This window comes from Toxorhynchites rutilus, chromosome 3 (genome assembly GCF_029784135.1).
Source record: "Toxorhynchites rutilus septentrionalis strain SRP chromosome 3, ASM2978413v1, whole genome shotgun sequence".
NCBI lineage: Eukaryota > Metazoa > Arthropoda > Insecta > Diptera > Culicidae > Toxorhynchites > Toxorhynchites rutilus.
The window spans coordinates 251,251,047-251,273,127 of record NC_073746.1 but is presented as its reverse complement, the minus strand read 5'-3'; the positions used below and the strand labels follow the sequence as shown (position 1 = coordinate 251,273,127).

At 42.6% G+C, this 22,081-nt stretch overlaps 4 protein-coding genes across 5 annotated transcripts; 1 reads left to right on the top strand and 3 right to left on the bottom strand.

The window, feature by feature from the left end:
• Positions 1–978: 978 nt before the first annotated feature.
• LOC129774129 (uncharacterized) lies at positions 979–2,421 on the bottom strand. The gene has a single exon (XM_055777827.1). The coding sequence runs from the start codon at positions 2,419–2,421 to the stop codon at positions 979–981; it is 1,443 nt and encodes a 480-aa protein (XP_055633802.1).
• A 276-nt stretch (positions 2,422–2,697) lies between these two features.
• LOC129774128 (uncharacterized) lies at positions 2,698–4,110 on the bottom strand. Its single transcript, XM_055777826.1, has one exon. The coding sequence runs from the start codon at positions 4,108–4,110 to the stop codon at positions 2,698–2,700; it is 1,413 nt and encodes a 470-aa protein (XP_055633801.1).
• A 2,773-nt stretch (positions 4,111–6,883) lies between these two features.
• LOC129775079 (WW domain-containing protein tag-325-like) lies at positions 6,884–15,082 on the top strand. Its single transcript, XM_055779323.1, has 8 exons — positions 6,884–7,260; positions 7,326–7,439; positions 7,739–7,865; positions 7,924–7,960; positions 8,013–8,316; positions 8,377–8,700; positions 8,761–8,854; positions 14,886–15,082. Exons 3-8 carry the CDS (start codon positions 7,762–7,764, stop codon positions 15,064–15,066), a joined length of 1,044 nt encoding a protein of 347 aa, XP_055635298.1. The 5' UTR covers positions 6,884–7,260; positions 7,326–7,439; positions 7,739–7,761; the 3' UTR covers positions 15,067–15,082.
• On the bottom strand, positions 14,769–18,768 carry LOC129775077 (cytochrome P450 4d2-like). 2 transcript variants are annotated; one of them, XM_055779321.1, is made up of 7 exons: positions 18,541–18,768; positions 18,256–18,459; positions 18,094–18,200; positions 17,388–18,035; positions 17,204–17,334; positions 15,285–15,574; positions 14,769–15,230 (listed from the first exon to the last, which is right to left on the bottom strand). In XM_055779321.1, the coding sequence occupies exons 2-7, from the start codon at positions 18,404–18,406 to the stop codon at positions 15,070–15,072; spliced, it is 1,488 nt and encodes a 495-aa protein (XP_055635296.1). In that variant the 5' UTR covers positions 18,407–18,459; positions 18,541–18,768; the 3' UTR covers positions 14,769–15,069. The 2 variants fall into 2 exon arrangements, with proteins under 2 accessions (XP_055635296.1, XP_055635295.1); XM_055779320.1 differs by having other exon boundaries at positions 18,256–18,768.
• Positions 18,769–22,081: the final 3,313 nt, after the last annotated feature.

The following is a 22,081-nucleotide window of genomic DNA, read 5'->3' as shown; positions in this document are numbered from 1 at the left end:
CCAGTATTTCCAACGCAGGATCGTTAAAAATTTCCACACCCATTTGTCTTGTCACCTAAATCAACTAAATTTTCAAGAACAGTTTGCATCTCATTAGTCCAAATAGTTCTTTTTAATGTTGTAGATTTTTATACGGTCATCCTGAGCTGTACTTTTTTCTGCGCGGTCGTCTCGATTCGCAAATAATTTTACTTCCATTTTTACAAAGCACGGTCGTTCCGATCCGCACTCTTATCATTATCAATCGAAAAATAAATCGTTGTTTCTGGCAACAACATTCAATTTTGCTATCATTCAAGTCAACCTGCGGATTAACATGGATCACTAGAATTTCTGTCAACCATGCTGTTCAATGTATACTTTTTTCAAACGTATAATTTACTTACTGGAAATTTTCATGCCTCCCATGGTAGTATAGTTCTGCTACTTGTAGTTTTCCGCTAACGGGGTAGTCCCGAGTTGGACAGTCATGTCTTCATGTAATTTTAAGTTCTTCTTCAATTTCAATTTTTCAAGTTCAAGTTTTACTTCCCCTTTTCACAAATACGATTTTTAATGGAAAAAACAAACATATTTTTCTAATTTCTGCTTGGAATATTTCACAAACGGTGGGAATCACACCAAATGCACTTCGGAAACGTGCATCTTTAGTGCCACTTAGTTCCCACGCAGAGCCTCTGAAAATATTTCGGTTCAAGCCGGTTTCCGATTATGCCTGTGTTGCCAGAACCAAGGAGCCTAGAAGTATATCCTAAAGTGGGCCAACTTGCTAAAATCACTCTTCAGCCATCTTGGAAGTAGACTGTGTTTTGTTTGTAGAGAAAACACAAGACGCTTGTGCCCAAGCTCGCTCGTGATCAGTCTGTCTCTTTCACGCTTTAAGCAAATAATTCCTCTTCTGCTTTATTCCGTACTGCTTTCATATACCGCTCCCCTAACCAACTTAGTGAAGAAACGGCCTCACCTTAGGATATACTTCTAGGCACCTTGGCCAGAACTAGGCATGCCACACACTGCTGTAGTGTAAAAATATGGTCCGCCGTCGAGCAACCACCAAATTACGATGGGGAATTTCTGCTCCATTCCTTCCTGGCACGTACTTGTCATCTTCCACAGGGATTCGCCGGATCCGTCGAATATCCCGCCTAGTAGTACCGTTGGTTGTTCTAACAGCCACCACCCTAACGTGACCATCGGCTCCAGGGAAGGTGTCGATAATGCGGCCCATAGGCCATTGCTTGGGTTTCTCGTTATCAGCGATACCAATAATACAACATCACCCACTGCAATGTTCGGCGCTGCAAGTTGCCATCTTGTCATCCGTTGGAGTGTTGAAAGGTACTCGGTCTGCCACCGAGCTCGGAATTCTTGGATAACTCGTTGCACATACTCCCACCTGCTGAGGGATCCGATACGACGCTCCAACTGGTTAATCTCGGGAACAGTATTTAGCGGTCGACCGATGAGAAAGTGTGCTGGTGTGAGAGGCTGAGGCTCGTTGGGATCATCTGATAGTGGAGCAACTGGCCGTGAATTCATGCACGCCGCCACTTGTGCGAGAACGGTACTCAGTTCCTCGAAAGTGAAATGACCATCACCTCCAAACTTGCGGAAGAAGGTTTTCATCACCTTTACACCCGCCTCCCAAAGTCCACCGTGGTGAGGCGATCGAGCGGGAATGAATATCCACTCAATGCCTTTGTCGGAGAAAATATCTGCCGTGTTGATTTGTTCGTATAACTCACGGAATTTGGCTGCTGCTCCTCGTAGATTGGTAGCGTTGTCCGAATAGACTTTGTTAGGCAACCCATATCGACTACTGAAGCGGATGAAAGCAGAGGTAGTGAGATCCGACACAGCTTCAAGGTGTACAGCTCGTGTCGAAAAACAGATGAATAGTGCGATGTATCCTTTGCTCGATACAGCGCCACGTGTTCGACGACTGACGATACTAATCGGTCCAGCATAATCAATGCCGGTGATGGAGAAAGGCGGATTCGGTTTCAGGCGATCCGCTGGTAGTTGACCCATCATCTGGTGCAATGGAACTGGTCTTGCACGAACACATTCGACGCAGGCTCGACACGTCTTCCGGGCTGCACTCGTACCACGAACAATCCAAAAGCGCCGTCGCACCACCGCTAGTAACGATTGCGGACCACAGTGAAGTTGCTCGCGATGCTCATGATGGAGAATAAGCGCGGTGAGAGTTGAGTGGCTAGGCAGCAGGATCGGATGCTTCGACTCGTAGTTGAATTCTGACAGCTGCAGTCTACCGCCCACCCTGAGAAGACGGGTTTCGTCCAGAAACGGTTGCAGTTGACGGAGCGAGCTGTTATTGTTGATTTCCCGTTTACTGTCCAGTTGAAAGATTTCCTTCCAGTAGTGCTGGCTCTGTACGCGCCGCACATACACTCTCATTGCGTTGTCTATTTCCTTTGGCGTTAAACGATTCGTCGTTCTAAATTCTCGATGACTGAAACGTAACATCCGGGCCGTGATGCGTATAAGAAGCTGAAGGTTTGGGTAGTACCGAGATAACATCGCGTCGAGGAAGTCATTATCATACGTAGCTATACATCCTACGGCAATTGAACGTTGTTCTCTCTCTACTTGTCTCTGCAGAGTCACGTCGAGCGCGGGAAGGACTTGTGATGATACGTGGTCACTGGTTGTGCTTGTCCAGCATGGTCCGTGTTACCAGAGAGAATTGTTAATAATTTGCGCTGGTAGAGCACCGCGCGAGATCAAGTCTGCAGGATTGTTGTTGGTGTCCACGTGCTGCCAGTTAATTGCCGGAAGTAATGTGGTGATTTCAGCCACGCGGTTGGCAACAAACGTCTTCCATCTCGACGCACCGCCATAAATCCATGCTAGTGCCACTGTGGAGTCCGAATAAGCTCGTATTTCGATGAAAGGGGTTGAGATTGCCGTGATAACGCTCGCCATCAGGCGGGCCAAAATCACCGCCGCACACAGTTCTAGGCGAGGTAACGTGGTTCGTCCATTTCCGATAGGCGCCAATTTAGATTTTGCGCACAGCAGATGTGATGATGTGTTTCCTCCTTCGTTAGCAGCTCGAATGTAGACGCACGCACCCATGGCTCGCTCTGACGCATCACTGAAGCCGTGCAGATAGATTCTGGTCGCCTTTCGAACGCCGATCACTCGTCGAGGTACCTGTAAGTAATTGAGATCGGAAAGGCTTTGCTCAAATGAAAACAAATGTCGAACAAACTCACCGGGGAGAGTTTCATCCCAGTCCACCCTCAGTTCACACAACTGCTGCAGGATCAGCATCGCTCTGACGATGATTGGGGCCAGCAGTCCAAGAGGGCCGAATATGCTGGAGATTTGCGAGAGCATGATCCGCTTTGTGGGCTGAAGGATCTTGTTCGGTGAGTTGGAGAACTTGAACTCGTCGCTGCGTGGCTGCCAGTGGATGCCGAGGGCCTTGATGGTGCCTGTCTCGTTGATCTCGATGGATGATTTCACCTCTCTGTCTTCCGTTGGGATGTCATTGAGGACAGCTGCATTATTCGATGCCCACTTCCGTAGATGGAAGCCTCCGGAAGCGAACATGGTTGTCAATTGTTGACGTAATAAAGCTGCTTCCTTTACAGATTCAGCACCCGTTAAGATGTCGTCCACATACGTGTTTTTCTCCGCTTTTCCTACTGCTACCGGATACTGCTTACGATGCGCCTCTAATAGCTGCTGCACACATTTTGTCGCCTGATATGAAGCACTTTGCGTCCCGTAAGTGACGGTGTTTAGGCGATATTCTTTTACTACGTCGTCGCTAGACCATCGCCAAAGGATCCGCTGGAAATCACGATCCGCTTCGTGGATTTGGATCATGCCATACATTTGTTTAATGTCGCCGATAATTACAACGGACGGGAATCGGAATCGGAGAAGAATGTCGACTATTGAGTCTTGCAGAACGGGACCACACATCAGCATATCATTCAGTGACTTGCCAGTGGTGGTCTTGGCTGAGGCTTCAAACACGACGCGACATTTCGTGGTGGAGCTATTCTCCTTAACCACACAGTGATGGGGGAGGTATACGGCAACTCTCGGAGATGCTTCTTCGGCAAGTGTCATGTGACCAAGTTCACAATATTCCCGAAGAAATGCATGGTACTCCTGTTTCAGGTGCGGGTTTCTTTGCATTTTTTTTCTCGATTTGAAACAAACGCTTTTCGGCTGTTTGTCTGGAGTCTCCAAGTTGACTCGGGGGATGAAGGAACGGCAAGCGAACAATAAATTTTCCAGTGTCGTCACGAGTGGTGTGTTTGTGAAAGTGATCTTCACACAATTTTTCCTCCTCGCTGAAGTGGGGCGTAGATGTGCAGCATTCCTCCAACTCCCAAAATCTACGCAACTGTTGATTGAGGTTATCGTCAGAGGTGGTCAACAAACACGTCGAAGACTTCGTGTATGGTGAGATGGTGGGTTCACGATAGCGACCAGCAACCACCCAACCTAGCTTGGTGTTCTGCAAGGTTGGTAGATCGCCATCAGGCTCAGGCTCTTTCCAGGCTCAAGCAACTGGAAGAATAATTCAATGCCGAGGAGCACGCTGATTTTACCTGGACGGTGAAACACTGGGTCGGCTAGGTTGATTGAATGCGGCATGGGCCAACCGTCAATGTTCGCTGGTTTAACAGGAAGCGTTTTAGTGATTCTTTCTAACACCATACACGGAACTGTGGTGCGATAGTCCGTGCATCGGGATGTTATGACGATTGGCACGCATTTGTCTGCATGCGCAGGTGTAGCCGAGATACCTTCAAGGTTCATATCAGCTTCTTGCAACTCGAGACCAAGTTCGTTGCAAAAACTCTGGCTGATAAAACTTACTTGAGATGCGCAATCAAGCACAGCGCGACATGCATGTGGCCGTCCTTGCTTGTGCAGTACGTTGAAGGCCACTGTGGCGAGCAGTACGTTGGAAGCATCGAAATCTGTGGGAGCATCGAGGGCCGAAATCAGTGATTGTGCGGCCAGACTACCACTATTGGGGACAGCATGCGATGTTGGCGTGAGGGCAGCGTGCAGCAGGGTGTGGTGGAGTAAGCCACATTTCCGATAATTCCCGGATCTGCACGATTCACCACGATGATCTTTTAAGCAATTGCGACACAGCATTTGCGAGTTGATAAGGGAAAGCTTCTCCTCTGAGCTCATATGAACAAATTTACCGCACTGGTAAAGCGGATGAGCTGATTTGGAACAGACGTTGCAATTTGAAGAAATGTTGGTGGCAACGAATGTTGTTGCTCCTCTATACGGTGGCTTCACAGGTGGCTTGGACACAATTGTTCGCGGCTTAACAGGTTGCGCAGATTGCAGAGCGAAACTATGTGAATCGATGAAAGCGAGAAACATCTTCAGGGTTATGTTCCTTTCGGGCATGTCAGCAACCTTCTGGTACCAAAGCTTGGTTTCGTGATCCAATTTCTGAATGAGGATGAATAATAACCAAGTATCGCGATCCTCTCTTTTCATGGCTTGGAGAGCTCGAACAACCTCGTCGGAGACGTCGTGAAGCGAACGCAATCCATGAGCAGACGGTAATGTCAGGGCTGGTTGATTGAGAAAGCGTTCGATGTGTTTGTGAGCTATCTCGAGTGGTTTATCGTAGCGTGATTGGAGCTTTTGCAAAGCTGGACCGTAATTTGCATCTTCGATCTTAAGATGAGAAATGAGCGATGCAGCCTCACCGGTGAGATTGGTTTTGAGGAAGTATAATTTCTGACTATCCTTCAGCGATGGATTTTGATCGACCATGCTCTTAAAGAGGTCGATGAATGACTGCCATTCTAAATAGTTTCCACTAAACGCAGGCAAGTTCATACGTGACAATTAAGATCCGTCAGTGGCATGGCTGTATCATTATGAACAATGGTTCACGTGTTCGCTCCAGAGGCCATTCTGTCCGCCATCATATTCAGCAGCTCGGCATGTCGCTGTGAGAGTTGGCACTTTTGATAACCGATTTTTCAACGCGATATATAATATAAATCCCAGCTGGCGTCGTTGGGATTTTCTGAGGCGAAAAATCTCTGGTTACGTCTTCCTTCGGAGCGGAAGTAAAAGAAGTTGGCCCGGCTCATGAGTTGTTGAGTCTGATAGGTAGGAACAGGTGGAGTCGCCTCCCTGATGTCGGTGATTGGCACTAAAGTGGCGGAAATAGGCCGACGAAAAATAAGCGAAGATAAAAAAAAAAAAAAAAAAAAACGCGATATAAACCTTTTCTACACGGCATTGATGCTGCACAACATCATCGTACAATTCGTCGTTATCACTCACGTCCAAAATTATTTTATGCACTGAACAATAGGCACTCCAAATATCACCGAGACCGTCGAGTTCTGTTTCTATCTCGATTTCTTTAGCCGTTTCTGGCTCTAATTTTGCCACCATATCGGACACACGCTTGAGCCGTGGATCAAGTGATTTTCTCTCACGGATAAGCTTTTCCATCATGGAACAGATCACTCACTGTTTCGCGGATTGGAAACGATTGCGGGCGAAAATGCCAAAACACGCGGTAGCGATGGATAAAAACTGCGCGGTTCACGACGGATATTCCCGCGATCAGGTTCGAAGGACCAATGTGAATACCATTGTTATCGAGTACTATTGTGCCACAATGGAAGAAAAATAGTGATTGCCCGATTGGCGTGGGCGACATCCTCATAATCCGTCACAACAAGTTGATTAATGGCCTCCTTAACTCCACCCATCGTCCAGTGTGGTACGCCGTCGACGTTCACTGCACTGGTGTAGTTCTCTTCAGCACAGTCTTGGCCTGCGTCTGTTTGCGTATGTTGTATAGTATGTTGTAGCATCGTTCGGCTCCTGCAGTCGTCGTAGGTGGTATCGTGGGGAGCGCTAATGTATTATGCTATTGACAACTGAGAGTTTAGAACTCAGTTTGACCATGATCAGTTAGTAGTCTGAATCAATGTTAACGCCACAATAGGTTCTGACGTCGACGATATCTGGGAGGCGCCGACCGTCGATAAAAAATTATTCAATTTGTGTTTCCGTTCGCTGAGGTGACCTACAAGTGTAACGACACGAGGACAGTGATCAGCCGCCTCTGACATGGGGAACAGACGCTGTTTTGGGGCGTCAGACGCTCGGATGGGCCCCCTTCCGTGTCAGCATACGACCAAGATCCAACCGGGGTTGGTTACCCGATTTTCACTATGGTTGTTCGTACCCCAGTCGACACCGCAAAAGGTAGGGATAGGAGTAACTTGACAATAAGTTAAGAACCACGAATGGAGTCTATTTTATCCTTGCAGGTACACGAAGTACCGATGATACGCTTAGTTCAGTCGGTTACCTACCTCGGCAACATCTATAATACTTCACTATTTCATGCGTGACCATTGCAGTGAATTCTACTTGTTCACTTGGTAAATTCTCTTCAATCAGTGTACATACATAAAGTATAACAAGCATAATTTTGAAATTTAATGGTGTCAGAATCAAGAAATAAAGTATGAGAAGTATTCGTTAGACCTTCATTATATGAGTAGAGAAATCTACCGACAGTTTCACTGTATGACTTACATCAATAGTTATTGAGCATAAATTCATGCTTGATAAGATAAATACTTTCAAGAAATCAGCTGCTGTGTAGATGCATCGCACCATACAAACATCGCTTATCGCACGAGTACGCAAATAGTTGATTATCACTTCGCGCTTACAGACTGCCTTTGAGTCACCAGTTCAATGGATAGCATCGACTTGCGAGGCACGCTAGGTTTGGCGCAGGCCAAAACTCGTCCGAAAAATATTTTCGATGGTTTCACTAACCGTTCAGCTACTGTGAAAAGGTTTGTCCTTTATTGGTGTTTAAAAACCTCAATCGTTCTTATTCTATTCACTTTTCAGAACTCGTCAACAAAAGTATGTTACCCGAGAATCGAAGGTAATAATAGTTTATGAGTAAGTCGCTACTTCATGTGTTCGTTTATTTAAAGTCGGTAGCAGGGTCAGCGGTGGGAATCAGTCTAGTCGATCAGTTTGGTTATCTGCAAATCCAGCATCGTGAGTTGATAGACAAGTATAATGAATTGGAACGAAGTCACAAGAATGTTGAAAATCGCTGCGTACAGCTTGCGACGGAGAATACACAGCTGAGGGAATCCTATGATGAGCTGCAGGATAGTTATAATAATTTGCTCGGATCGCAGAAAAGCTTCAATGCTGGCAAGTTGTTTGTGTACTTGAAGCTGAAACGACGGACGGACAAGGAGACACTCGTCCAGCGCAATATCATCAAAAGTAAGCATCGATTCCTACACTTCAATTTTAGAGTGTTTTTTCTAAACATAATCGTTGTAGATGAAGCCTGCTTCAATACCAATCTCGTAGATGTAATCTTTCATGAGACACTTGGCATTCCTAAGATTATCGTTGAATGTGTGACAATTGTCGAATCGAGTGACAAATTCATGAAGTCTGTAGGGCTATACCGGGTTTCGGGGAATCACAATACCATTCAGAATTTGCGGTATGACATCAATGCAGATAATTATAAAAAACTTCGGAAGCAAAAAACTCCTCACGAAGTGTGCGGAATTTTGAAACTCTTCTTACGGGAACTCAAGGATCCTATCATTCCTTTAAAACCATTGAACCAAATCATTCCAGGCCCATCGGATATGAGTAAGAACTCTTTGTTTTATTTAGTAAGGCACATCTGAATATCCATTGATACAATTGCAGTACATCAAAGATCGCTGAAGGTATTGGAGTTGATAAACTCGTTGGATGAGACAAGGAAAAGTATATTGCGCTATTTAATGAGACATTTGAAAAGGTGAGTATTTTGTGTATTCAAAATACAGAGATTAGTTTATTCAATCGTTTTTTTGGTAAGGCTCGATTGCGGTAATCCTAAGTTTGTTTACACAAAATAACATCTCAAGTCTAAGATAATTGAGGGGCTTAGAATGAAAGGGGTGTAAGTGATTTGATCGATTTCTCTACATCGACTCTCTCTTTTGGTCATAACTTAGCTGCAAATACATTCCCAGCTGTATTTGACAATCAGAACCTCATCTATCGGATACTATAGCAAACTTAAATTGGAACGTTTTTGCAGTTGAGTTATTAACTAAAGAAAAAGCTGATGTAGAGAAATCGAGCAAGTCACTTACACCCCTCGCATTCTAAGCCCTCCAAATAGGATTCGACAGATTATTTGTGGTTTACTCGAGGTTGGGGAGAAATTCTTTTTGTGGGACTGGTTGTGCTAAGGATCGTTGTCTCGACCGAGGGTTTTCATACGCACTGTAACGTTGTACCTTATGACCAGAGATATCATCTGGTGTTCGACTGGCTTTGGGACGTGGATGACCTCATTGCCAAACAATATATCAATGCTTGGCAAGTGATCGCTTCCATGGGAATCGTTGATGACCGTCCAAAGACAATCTAATGATGCCGATCACATTCTGTGTGATTACATTCTCTACTGCGTTAGATGAATTATTCATCGAAAGATATAATTGATGCAAGGAGGGGCCAAGAAAGAGTCAATTGCTTAAGATAACATTCTATTGATGGAAGTAAGGCAGAAATTAAGCTTCTTAGAGAGTCTTGAACATATTCAATATGTGGCTCACGATGTCCGAAAAAGCTATCAATTCTCGTTTGGATTCAAACTTCTTTTGACAAGATCGAGTAGCAGCATTTTTTATTGTTGTTTCGTTTGGGTATAGACGGAATAGCCTTACTACAGCCAGGAACCGGTTCAGCAGGATCCTTCGAAATGGTTTTTTTTCCACTACCAGGAGAATTTGTTAATTTTTTGGTGGCCACTTTAGTTTTTTACGGCGTGCTTTTGAGGAGGAAGATTTTCTCTTTGAAGAACCATTGTTTTTCGAAGGTACTTGGGCCATCGTAGGGTCATCCTTTTCAGATATATCAGAATCCGACTTTTGAGATGACAAAACCGAAACTTCGTTCGCATTTTACGACCAAACATCGATTCTGCAGACGCTTTTCCAGTGGTTGAATGATTCGAAGAGTGATACACTAACAAATACTGTCGCCGATCTTTCCGCCAATCTTTTCCAAGTTCTTGGGCTCTACGCAATCGCTTCAAAATTGACCGGTTCTGCCGTTCAACTTCTCCGTTCATTTGCGGCCTATATGGAATAGTCGTCTCTAGATGTATACCATATTCATCACAAAAAGCAAAAGCTTCTGATGAGTTTCAAATCAGAAGCAAACTGAGGACCGTTATCCGCGCGTATTGATTCGGGAACTCCATACCCTTGAGAAAATGATTAATAGTTCTTTAATAGTTTATGCTGATGTAATAAAATTCATTTCAATAACTTCCATAAATCTGCTGTAGTAGCCGATACACCCTAGCAATCCGGACCTAAGAAATCTATCGCAATTTGCTCCCACGGTCGGGATGGAAGTGTTTATCTGATCACTGGTTCGGGTTGATTGGCGGCAGAGACCAAGACACACCCACGGCATGACTTCACATATCATACGACATCCTGATCCATCTTTGGCCACCACGAGTTAGTACGTAAATAGCTTTTCAGAATACGTATACCCGGATGCCCTCCATGTGCAATCTGTAAAACCCGTTGTCGAAGACTTTGTGGAATAACAATTCGGTCTACTCTCAGCAAAACATCATCTGGCCGGCAAAGCTCTGTCGATATCATTCTGAATGGTATAGAAATATCTCCCTCTCTCCCGGAGTCCAATGCCCCAATAACTTGTTGTATTCCAGGGTCGTCTCTACTAGTGCGTACAATTTCTTGCCACTCCAAAGCCATTGTTGCTGCAGAAGAAGATACTATTTCTCTCACCATCAGCTCTTCCGATTCATCGAACGGTTGAGGAAGGAGTGTGGAAAGCCGAGACAGGACATCCGTTGTTAGATTGTCCTGAAATATGAACAATCTGGTACTGGGAACTCTGTATCCTCAGTACCCATCGCCCAATACGGGCACATGACCGAGATGTCGGAGCAAATAAGTTAGTCAATGCTCTGAAGTCTGTCAAAACGTAAAATTTTCGATATACCTGGAACTTCTCAACACTCCAGACTAGAGCCAAAGCCTCCTTCTCCGTTTGGCAATATTTTTTCTCCGTGTCTGTCAGAGTATTTTTGCATTTCTAAGCATCTAAGCATTTTTGAAACTACCTGTGGATCGTTCCAAGTCATTTGTAAGTTGTCAGCTTAAGTGCCTCGTGGCAAACACAAAACTCCCTGATTCAACACCTCAAGGTCACCCACTTTTCACCCACTTCCTTTGCCTACACTCACCCGTATTGCGACCGAAAACTGGATGAAAATCGCGTGTCTGCGACTCTATGTGGCTTTTCCGCTGTAACGGAAACTAGGAGCTTTCCTTCAAACACTCTATTTATTCGCGAGCACTAGCGGAACCGCGCCACCGAACTTCCCTTTTTCTTTCAAACTGCTTTTTAACCCTCCTGTACTCGCGTGCAAAATCATAACACGTATACTCGCGCACGGTGTCACAGACCAAAAATTGAACTTCTCTGTAATGTTGCCATTGTTTATTTTTCAGGCTTTATTGGCTTTTATTTGAAGAAGAGGGGAATGATTGAATAAAAGAACTCAAAAAATATGTTTTGTCCGTCTTTATTATGTGTTACTAGTCATCTAATTTAGACTCCTCAAAACAGAGTAATTTTCGATACCCCAACACAAATAACGAAATTCAAAATTTTCACTGTTATTAATTAAAAGTAAGCAACTGAATATAATTCATGGAAGTATAAAGAATTATAGAATAACATAAAAACGTATTAATTGTTTGTGGTTTCATTGGAGTAAGAATCAGAACATAGCATAACTGCATGCTCGAAACAAACATATTTTGTACATTTCATGCAGTTGTTGCGTGTTTTTATGGTCTTTTATCGAAGAGAAGAATGCATAACGACCTTCTAGATAATTACCAGATGATGAATGTTCTGGAATATGAAGTTTGCATATTCTCTGTCTCTGTATTCTTGGTAAACTAAGAATTAATGCTTTTTTTTAGATGGGACATAAAAATATGATATAAAATGATTTCTAGGAACTTCCTTTTCTTTTTCTTGTTTTCTTGTCGATCCATTATGAAAAAAAATATCCCCGAAACTGTAACTGTTAAAAATTACCATAAGCCACCGATTAGTTTATAGTTTACTGTTTACAATTCTTCCACAAGTGAACTTCTTTCACAATTGTGTATATGTATGAACATTATATTTAGCAAATAACTATACGAAAGTCAAACATTTATATTTTGCTTTTGAACGTATGAATCTAACTACGAATAGTAAATATCACAAAAGTTACAAAAGGGACTGAAATCAAATAAGAATAGTCCGGTAATGATCTTATGCATTATATTCAATAAATATTCCACGCCACTAACATTAATTTATACATTTCATTCAACAATATTCTAGAATATGAAAAAAGGCACTTGTCCAAAAAAGTTACTCCTATACTCGCGTCGGTGTGTCAGACCGAAAGAGTGAAAAAAGTGGTACACGTCCCCTTTGTAGCAACACATGCGATAAGCTAAACGATGACGAACGACGAATAACGAAGCTAGAGAGAATCGCAAAGTCGTAGTGTTGATATTTTCTGATAAATGAACGAATTATTGATTTCTCGGTCTGACAGACCAATGCGCGAGTATAGGAGTGTTAATCACGCGGTTATTCGCGATCCCTTTTAGCTTCACGCGACACTTGGTTAAATCCAACCGTTTGGAGCAAAGGTTTCTTTAGCAGTTCCTCGTTCTTACGTTTCCGGGCATTCGCCTCGGCTCACCAATACCCTGAGGGACCACACTCAGGCTCCCGATTTTTAAACGTCGCCATCAAACAGTGCAACCTAGTGGCGAATATCCGGGCCTTCGGTGAGCGCACGGGGAGCGTAGCGTCGTTTCGCCGTAGTGAGTGTGGTATGAAGCAGCGAATCATCACACTCATCCACGTTCAGGTATTTCCCAAAATTCTAATAAATTGAATACGTAACAAGACGCGTTGGTTTTGCGTATCTCACCTATGCACTTACACCAACAGTTAGGCCAGGCGCAAATTGAGACACTTATAGCGCTAGTAACTTGGCGCGACAGCGCCTGTTTTTGTGGCTTATATAAACAAATGGAACGGCGCAAGTTGATCAGGTGACGCAAGATGGTGCGGCGCTTTAAGACGCGTTTCGCGTGACGCTGTGGCTGAGCCACAGTTTCTCGTGCTGGTCGTCCGGGGGTGGTGGTTGTGCTAGTATTTAATATCGCGCAACTCTGTGGAACCAGACTTTTTATGCGAGTGACATGTTATTTACACAAAACTGCGAGGAACAGAATTTTTTCAACCAGGAATTTTCGTGGAGGCTCGGGCATGGCGGGATTCTGTGCAACCGGAAAACTCAGGATAGCTTTCACATCATTCAAGGATTACATACATGTTCTGGAATCCTCTCTTCTATCGTTTTTGCTTGGATATCGTCACAAAAAAATCACATTTCAGCAAAACAATGCTACTATTCATACCAGCAAGGAAACTAAGCAATGGATTAAGGACCAAAAAATTATTTTTTTGGACTTGTCAGCTCACTCTCCAGAATCGAACCCTGTTGAAAATCTTAGGGGGATCTATGTACGCAGAATCTACACTGAGGGAAAGCGGTACACCACGATTGAAGAGCTCAAGGTCGCAATTTCGGAAACATGTAAAAATATCAAGGAATCCGTTCAGCAGAATTTGGTAAATAGTAATCCAACACGAATTTTCCAGGTTATTACCCGAAATGGCAGGGTTGCCTATTATTGACATGTAAATCAGCCGATTGTTTTGAAATTTGGATTGATAATACTTATGAATTTTGAAATAGTCTTATAGAAACAGGACAGCTGAAATTATCATATTTAAACACAATGAATAAACAAACAGCTCTTTTGAACGAAATTGACGTTAAATATACTTTATTCTAAGTATTCAGCAATGTATGAATGCATCTTGTTAAAATTCTAACTGTTTGTGTTGCAACGAAACAGAATCAGGGTGGTCTTATAGAAGTTGGACATATTGTATAACTTTCATGTTAAAATTATTTGCTTAATTTTCGAAATATTCCATAGCCCTTGTTCATTTCTAAATTAACCTTTAACCTAAAAGAACTATACGGCAAGGAAAGAAGACGGCATGTTAATTGTGCCTCTATTAATTTCTCCAGCATTTTTTCTAATTTCCTCATTATAATTTTTTGTTCTACTTCGCATTTTTGTTGCTCTTTTATGTTGTTTCGATTCAATTTGTTTATCAACAGTAGATTCGACAGAACTCAAAATCTGATTTATCGGAATTTTCCCTTCTTCATTCGGGTAAACGTTACATTCGGGTAAATGTTGCATTTGGGCTTTGTGCAATTTCGCTGGTTTAGGGTCAATTAATCACGGAGAGCAACTACGAAGTGTACGGTCTACCCAAGCTCAAGCTGAAACTACACTTTCACCATGGAACGCGCGCGCGAGAAAATTCCCCAACTCGATGGGAAAAACCCGCTGCCAAAACTTTTAGCGGAACAAAATCACGTCCAACTCCTTCAAGTGATTGGCGAGGAATGTTTACGGTAGTTAACATTGCATTGAGATTAGGGGCGAAATTAGAACAATTACAAATACGAACGGCGAAGTAGGAAAATTGAAATGAGGCAAAATAACATGACATAACAGAAATGAATTTTGAAACTCTAAATTAGTCTTTATTCAGTTCAAGATCAAAACTACCAACATCATCTTCGTATCAATATTATATACTTCTACATAACTCCGTTTTATTCACAGAGTCGCTGCAATTAAAGAGAACGAAATGGACTCCGTAGGTCTCGGCATTCTGATGAGTTCCTGCATTTTCAACGAAACACTTACTGACGTATGTCCGGAGCGGTTTGAAACGATATGCGCAGTACCTCGAGAGTGTGTTATTACTATGATTGATAACTACGAAGAGATATTTGGAAAATAAATGTTAAAATCTAGTGATGAATCTTATTGGTAGTCGTTTCGCTGGCTTGAGAACAATTTCCGCCTTCAAAATCGGTTCCATGTCTGGGCAAGGGAGCTCTAGGCGGAACTTTTGGAGAATCTTCACCGTGGCAGTCTTTAGCTCATATTGCGCAAATTTTTGTCCTGGAAAGTTACGTATAACGTTATCATATAGAAATCGATTTCAGCGTTACCAACCGATGCAGTTCCGGCTTCCAGCACTGAAGGGAATGTAAGTAAATGGATTGCTTTTCCCAGTTTCTCTGACTGCATGGAAGCGGTCTGGGTTGAATCGCTCCGCATCGTCGAAGTATTCTGGATTATGATGCATTTCAAAGATGTCCACACAAACACAAGTTCCCACTGGAATCTTTACATCTTCAATCTGAGTGTCCACGGTGGAGAGTCGGGCGATCATTGGGACAGGTGGGAAAAGCCGTAAAGATTCCTTGATGACCAAATCAAGGTAGTGCAGGTCGTTGAGTGTACTTTTCATAGAAAAATAAGTATATAAAGATAAGCAACAACAGCATTTAAGGAGCAACCAATCATCTTTGACTTGACGTGACTGGCACTAACGTTCCTAGAGGAACTTCGCCGTCTCAACGTAGTATTAGGCTGTCAAAAAAGTCCTGCGGTATTTTTTTTGAATTTTCATTTGTTCATAAAATTAGTTACAATCATCTGTTTTAAGTCAAATATGCGCCGTTTTGTTCGATGACTTGTTCCCAACGAGATGCCAACTTCATAATACCCCTGTTATAGAAGCTCGCTTCCTTATTGGCAAAAAACTCGGATAGCCAATTTTCACAGGCCTCTTTTGTGGCTAACTTCTGACTACCTAGCTCGTTCGCCATGGACAAAAACAGGTGGTAGTCACTTGGTGCAAGGTCCGGACTATACGGCGGATGCAAAAGAACCTCCCATCCGAACTCCCGGAGCTTCTGGCGCGTCACCAAAGAAGTGTGTGGCCTGGCGTTGTCCTGATGGAAGACAATGCGGCCTCTGTTTATCAAAGATGGCCTCTTCTTCATGAGTGCTACCTTCAAGCGGTCCAGTTGTTGGCAGTACAGGTCCGAATTGAGCGTTTGGCCATAGGGAAGCAGCTCATAATAGATTATTCCTTGACAATCCCACCAAACACACAGAAGAACCTTCCTGGCCGTTAATGAGGGCTTGGCCACCGTCTGAGCCGCTTCAGCGGGCTTCGACCACGACCGTTTGCGCTTCACGTTGTCGTAAGTGACCCACTTTTCATCGCCAGTCACCATCCGCTTCAGAAACGGGTCGATTTTGTTGCGATTCAGCAGCGATTCACATGCGTCGATACGGTCAAAGATGTTTTTTTTGCGTCAACGTGTGTGGCACCCATACATCGAGCTTCTTTGTGAATCCAAGCTTCTTCAAATGGTTAATAACGATTTGATGACTTATCCCCAGCTCTTGGCCGATGCTACGGCTGCTACTATGCCGGTCTTTCTCGGCTAATTCAGCGATTTTGTCGCAATTTTCGACGACAGGCCTTCCGGAGCGTGGCGCATCTTCGACGACCTCTACACCAGAACGAAAACGTTGAAACCATCGTTGTGCGGTGGAAATGGAAACTGTATCGGGTCCATAAACTGCACAAATTTAATTGGCAGCTTGTGATGCATTTTTGCCTTTGTCATAGTAGTACTGTAAAATATGTCGGATTTTCTCTTTATTTTGCTCCATATTTGCGACACTATAACTCACGAACGACTTAACCAAACAAAACACTGTCAAGGACTATATTATAACCTTTCCAACAAGCTATAGTATGACTCGATACAATGAATACAACTAGAACTATGCGCTTACAACGACACCTCGCGGAAATACCGCAGGACTTTTTTGACAGCCTAATATTACTTGCGTTTTTTTATTGGTACTTAGTTTAGGTTTTAATGCCAAATAACACGCCTTGAATGCATTCTGAGTGGCAAGCTCTAGAGTACGCGTAACCACAGTGCAAGTCGGAGGAAATTTCTTTGATGAAAAATTCCCCCGACCAGAACGGGAATCGAACCCGAGCCCGCGGCATGTGAGGTGTGACGCCAACCACTCGGCCACGGGAGCACAACCAATCTACTTACTGCAATGAAATTTCACCAGAATGTAGTCCAACGACATCGTCAATTTCCTGGAACAACTTCTGTTGTTCTGCCGGGTGTTTAGCAATATTGAAAAGTAGAAAAGTTAATGCAGATGCAGTTGTGTCGTGCCCCTAGAATTAAAGAGTTGTACTTGCTAATCATCTTACATTTTAAGACGACTCACGGCGAACATAAAAGTTTCCACTTCCTCCCTGATGTCCTCGTCTGAAAGGGGTTTACCATATGCTGTAGATTGCAGCAAAATATCCAACAGAGCAAATTTCTTGCGACCGTAGTTTTCATCCACGTTCGAGTTTTTCTCTGCGCCTGTCTGCTGGAAAAGTTGTCTTCTCTCGTTTATTATTTGCAACGTGAACTGATGCGTATCGTGCACCAGCTGTTGAAATCTTTTGTACTGTTTCGTGAATCGGAATAGCAGATCAACATTCGCGAACAGATTAAACATACGCCAATATAAAATAGACATCATCTCCTCGACGGCCGTCGGATAGAACGAGCTTTCGGTCAGTGCGTGGCATTTATATCCTAGTGCCGACTCACACACCACGTCCAGGGTGAACATCTTCAACAGTGGAAATATATCCACTTCGGAATTATCGAAACTAGCCAGCTTGCGGCACAAAACGTTGCTTTGCTCATTGAATACTCGAACGAAACTCTCCAAAACTTTGAAGTGAAAAGCTGGAGTGAGAATTTTTCGCCGTCTGAACCACTTCTCGCCCTTCGAGATTAACAAACCGTAACCTATCCATTCTGCTACCTTATCGTAGTCCTGAGATTTGGAAGCAAACAATTGCGTGTTGACGATTTTCTGGAAGCACAAAATGGTTTGATGGAATCATTATGCACCATTCATGCATATATTTTACCTCCACAATCTCCGGTTTCGCGAAAATCAAAGTGTAATCATAAGCGAAACAAAATTTGTACGCTGTTCCATATTCTTTAGCGTATTTCCGTAGGAGCTGAAATATATCTGCGGAGATAAATTAGAAAACCAAGTGTTACAACGAAATTCCGGGATAAATTACCAACAGGGCTCCGATTTATGAACTCCAGGGCACTTCCAACTAATGGCCATTCTCGTGGTCCTGGTAGTTGCGGGAATTGGCGTAACCGCGAATGCACCAACGCTAGTACTGCTATGATAACTAGCGATGTTAGCAAAACTAGTATCAACATCACTCGCTTCAATGGTTGATTAATTTGCGCTTGCCGGAATGAAACTGATAAAGCTGGGGAGAGCTATAGGTGAGTGGTATACAGTACATATAGGATAATTGAAGTGAATGCCTTTTGTTTGGACGCACACATGCCTATATCATTTGCTGGAATTCACATCGAGGTAGGATGGTTCGTATATTTAGATTGTATTCGGCATATTTATTTTCAGGAATACTGAGAATACGCTTCAAGCTTCCAACGTTCTATGAACGTCAAAATGTAAAAAAAATCGCGTCGCATTATTTTCTCAAGGTAGACGCATTATTGCTTGTTCGAGTATGAACAAATACATCAAACTCCAAAGAAATCGGCATCGCTATTACTACTGAGACTCACTATAAGCCAGAGAACAACGTTTAATTTTCAATTTTCAACTCCTGAGGGTAGATAGAACCAGTTCCGGAAAAAAGGAGTGGCGTTCTACTGCGAGACACAGCGTCACCTGTCACCTGCTGTCAAGTTCCCGATCGAAAATCATCGAAACCATCGGAGACAAAGTAGAATCAACTGTCGGCCCCATCAACGTCATCGCTGCCTACTCTAGGTAGGTCAATCAATGGGGAGGATCAGCTAATGACTATCGAAACGACATCAACAAGCTGACACTGCGGCTGACGAGGTACATTATCGGCTGTGACCTTAATACTAAACACGAGACTTGGGGCAACATCAGACGCAATCGAAACGGGAACACCCTGGGGATCGATCATCAGGAGGGGCATTACAATATCTTGGGCCCTGACTCCCCAACTCGTATGTTGCGATCCGGGACACATACGACCATCGATTATTGCATCAACAACATGGGAACGTCTCTCAACCGGAAGTTTTAATTAGAGTTGAGCTCTGACAATTTTCCGGTGGTCCTAGAGAAAAGCGAAAAGGTTATCATCGAGTAAACTGGTACAGGGTTAAACGATGCGTGGATGAACTTTTGATGAGTTCCTGTGACGACAGAAAACATCGACCGATCGCTAGAAGAGGACGCCTTAGTGACTGCATTAGTCCATGAACAGCATGGGCTGATTATTCCCCAAGTGAGCAACCCTTTGAACCAAAAATTATATTAAAATCCGTAACAACTACCGAAGACAGTTGCAGAGGAATGAATTTCGGTTCTTAAACAAATCTAAACAATATTTCCAAAATCATTCAAAATGGACGTACACAATCTGGAAGAAACTGAAGCAAGCTCGAGTACACGAGACTCGTATTAGTTAATTTTAATAATAATTAAATAATAGTTAATTTAATAATAATTAAAGCTTAAAAATAACTCTATTTTCCGATAACAGCACAATAGATGGTAACACCTGGTAACACCTGTAGAAAACTATAATTAGATTGGACAGCACTTCGTTACTTCCCCCAATCTTGAGCTGAATATCAAAAAGTCCCTTTGAGATCTCCATTGCAGGGCAAATCTGTTCATTGTCAACTGGAAGCCCCTATTGACCAAGATATCACAACTTACGAATTACTGGTTAGATTGGTACAATTTTACTTTCAAACTTATCAAATCCCCAAAATAGAGGCATCTGCGCGCACACGCTCACTCACGGAAATAGGAGTTTTCAAGTTGTTCAAATGCATGTTTTAAAAATGCGTTAAGTTCAAGTCGATCAAATTTGCTGATTTTGTTTTGTTTTGACGTAGAACTACGTATTTCAGGAAGGGTGCCAAATCAGAAAACAGATCACGTTATTATGAAATAAAGTTACCGTAATAACTATTTTCACTGTGAACTAATTCTCATGGTTTGCATACCAATCGAATCGGTAATAAATTTGTTTGATATGCTATACATTGCAATTCGTTAATCTCTAAATGGTTTAAATTCATGAAAACTGGAAGAAATTCCTTTTTTCCCATACATTTGTTCTGCCGATTTGTGTGCTAACCCTACCCGTAATTCGAATGCTTATAACTCGAACATTTCTTAACAGATCGGAAAGATGTTTGCATCAATTGATAGGAAATATTTCTACGTCTATCACAATTAATAAAATATTATTTTTCATGAGATGCGTTATCTAAACGCCCTAACTGCTAAGCTTTGATTGGCCCGATTTACGGTTTCCCCAACACAGACTTCAAAATCAATGTGCGTGGGGGAATCCGCTTTGTCAAAACATGAAAGTCGGGGGTATTTTATTCCCACTGAGCTGTGTTTCCCTAACACGGACTTCAAACTTGATGTGTATGTGGGTTTCCGCTTTGCAAATACATGCAAGTCAGGGGTATTTTTTGGTGTTGAGTACTTTTTTACTCGCTTGTCGTTGTGCAGACCGGAATATGTTTCTCTAAAATGTACTTTTAAACTGAGAAGCCTGAGAATCGTCGTTTCAGATACTAGAACTGAATGAACGTTCGCGGTTCGAGAACTACGTAAACATGAGATGTGCAATAATTTCAGAGGGTAATGATCGTTTGACAATTCTTTTGTTCACATATTTAGGTAGTCCTAGGGATCATATCAAACGTTAAAGGACGTTCATCAAATTTATTTGCAATACATAATCTATTACAAAAATTTCGATGCATTCTAAAATAATATTCGAAGTGTTAAACAAGTGGATTGCATGATATAATTGCGTAGTTCTACGTCGAAAATAGATGGTCGTGTCCTAGATACAACTCCTTGCATTTTTATAGGGTTTTGAATTTTGCTGTTCTTTCGCCTATATGACCAAATTTTGATCGCAACATTCTTTAAACAATCGGTTGGCATGTCTTGTCTTAAGGCTTATAATACTAGAATGCTACAGTCAGTGCTACCAAGTTCATCGAAGTTTAAATTTCCTTGTCAATTGGAAATTATAAACTTATAACAATTAAAAATAGTAAATCCCGATCTGAATTCTTAAAACAACAAAGAAATGGAAAAGTAGTCGATAGAATATCTATACAAGCAGACGATTGTGTACTACTTGGGCTGATAGGTCTCGGGATTTTTCAACAGATGACACCACTAAAAATGAACAAGATTCATTTCGAAAGGTTCATCAATCACTAGTTTATGTGTAAAGATTCATGACATTTCGTTGACGGAAAAAACTTCTGAACAATTGATGCAGTGGTTGACGAGATGTTATTCCACTCTTGCTCCTTCGAGAACAACAATTTATGGGGGGTTCAGAGAATTTAAAATAGGCCGTACAAGCACCGCAGCTCTGGAAGGCCAAAAGAGGCTACGAATCCAAAAATCGTAAAACAAGTGAATCGACTCGTTTTGAACGATCGTCAAAGTGAAGTTACGCGGCATTTCAAAAGAAAGAGGGGAAGAGTAATGCGGGGTAAAGGTGTGCACCTAACTGGTGTCGTCCAATAACTCTTGAAATAAAAGCAAATAAAATTCCGTTTGCTTACCAAATTGTAACTATATATATATATACCTTCGAAACGTAGTACAAGCATTTCTCGAGTTGTGTTTGTAATTGGACAAATACCTATTTTAATACAAAAAGACAAATGCGCACCTTTGCCCCATAGTGGGGGCAAAGGTGCGCACTTATTGAATTGAACTTCTGAGATAAGTTATACCAAAAATAAATGCTTTATCATCAGAAGCGGGAGAAGCATCATTACTAGAGAGTGTATGCACCGTCCAGTAGGCAGAATCGGGGGTATTCT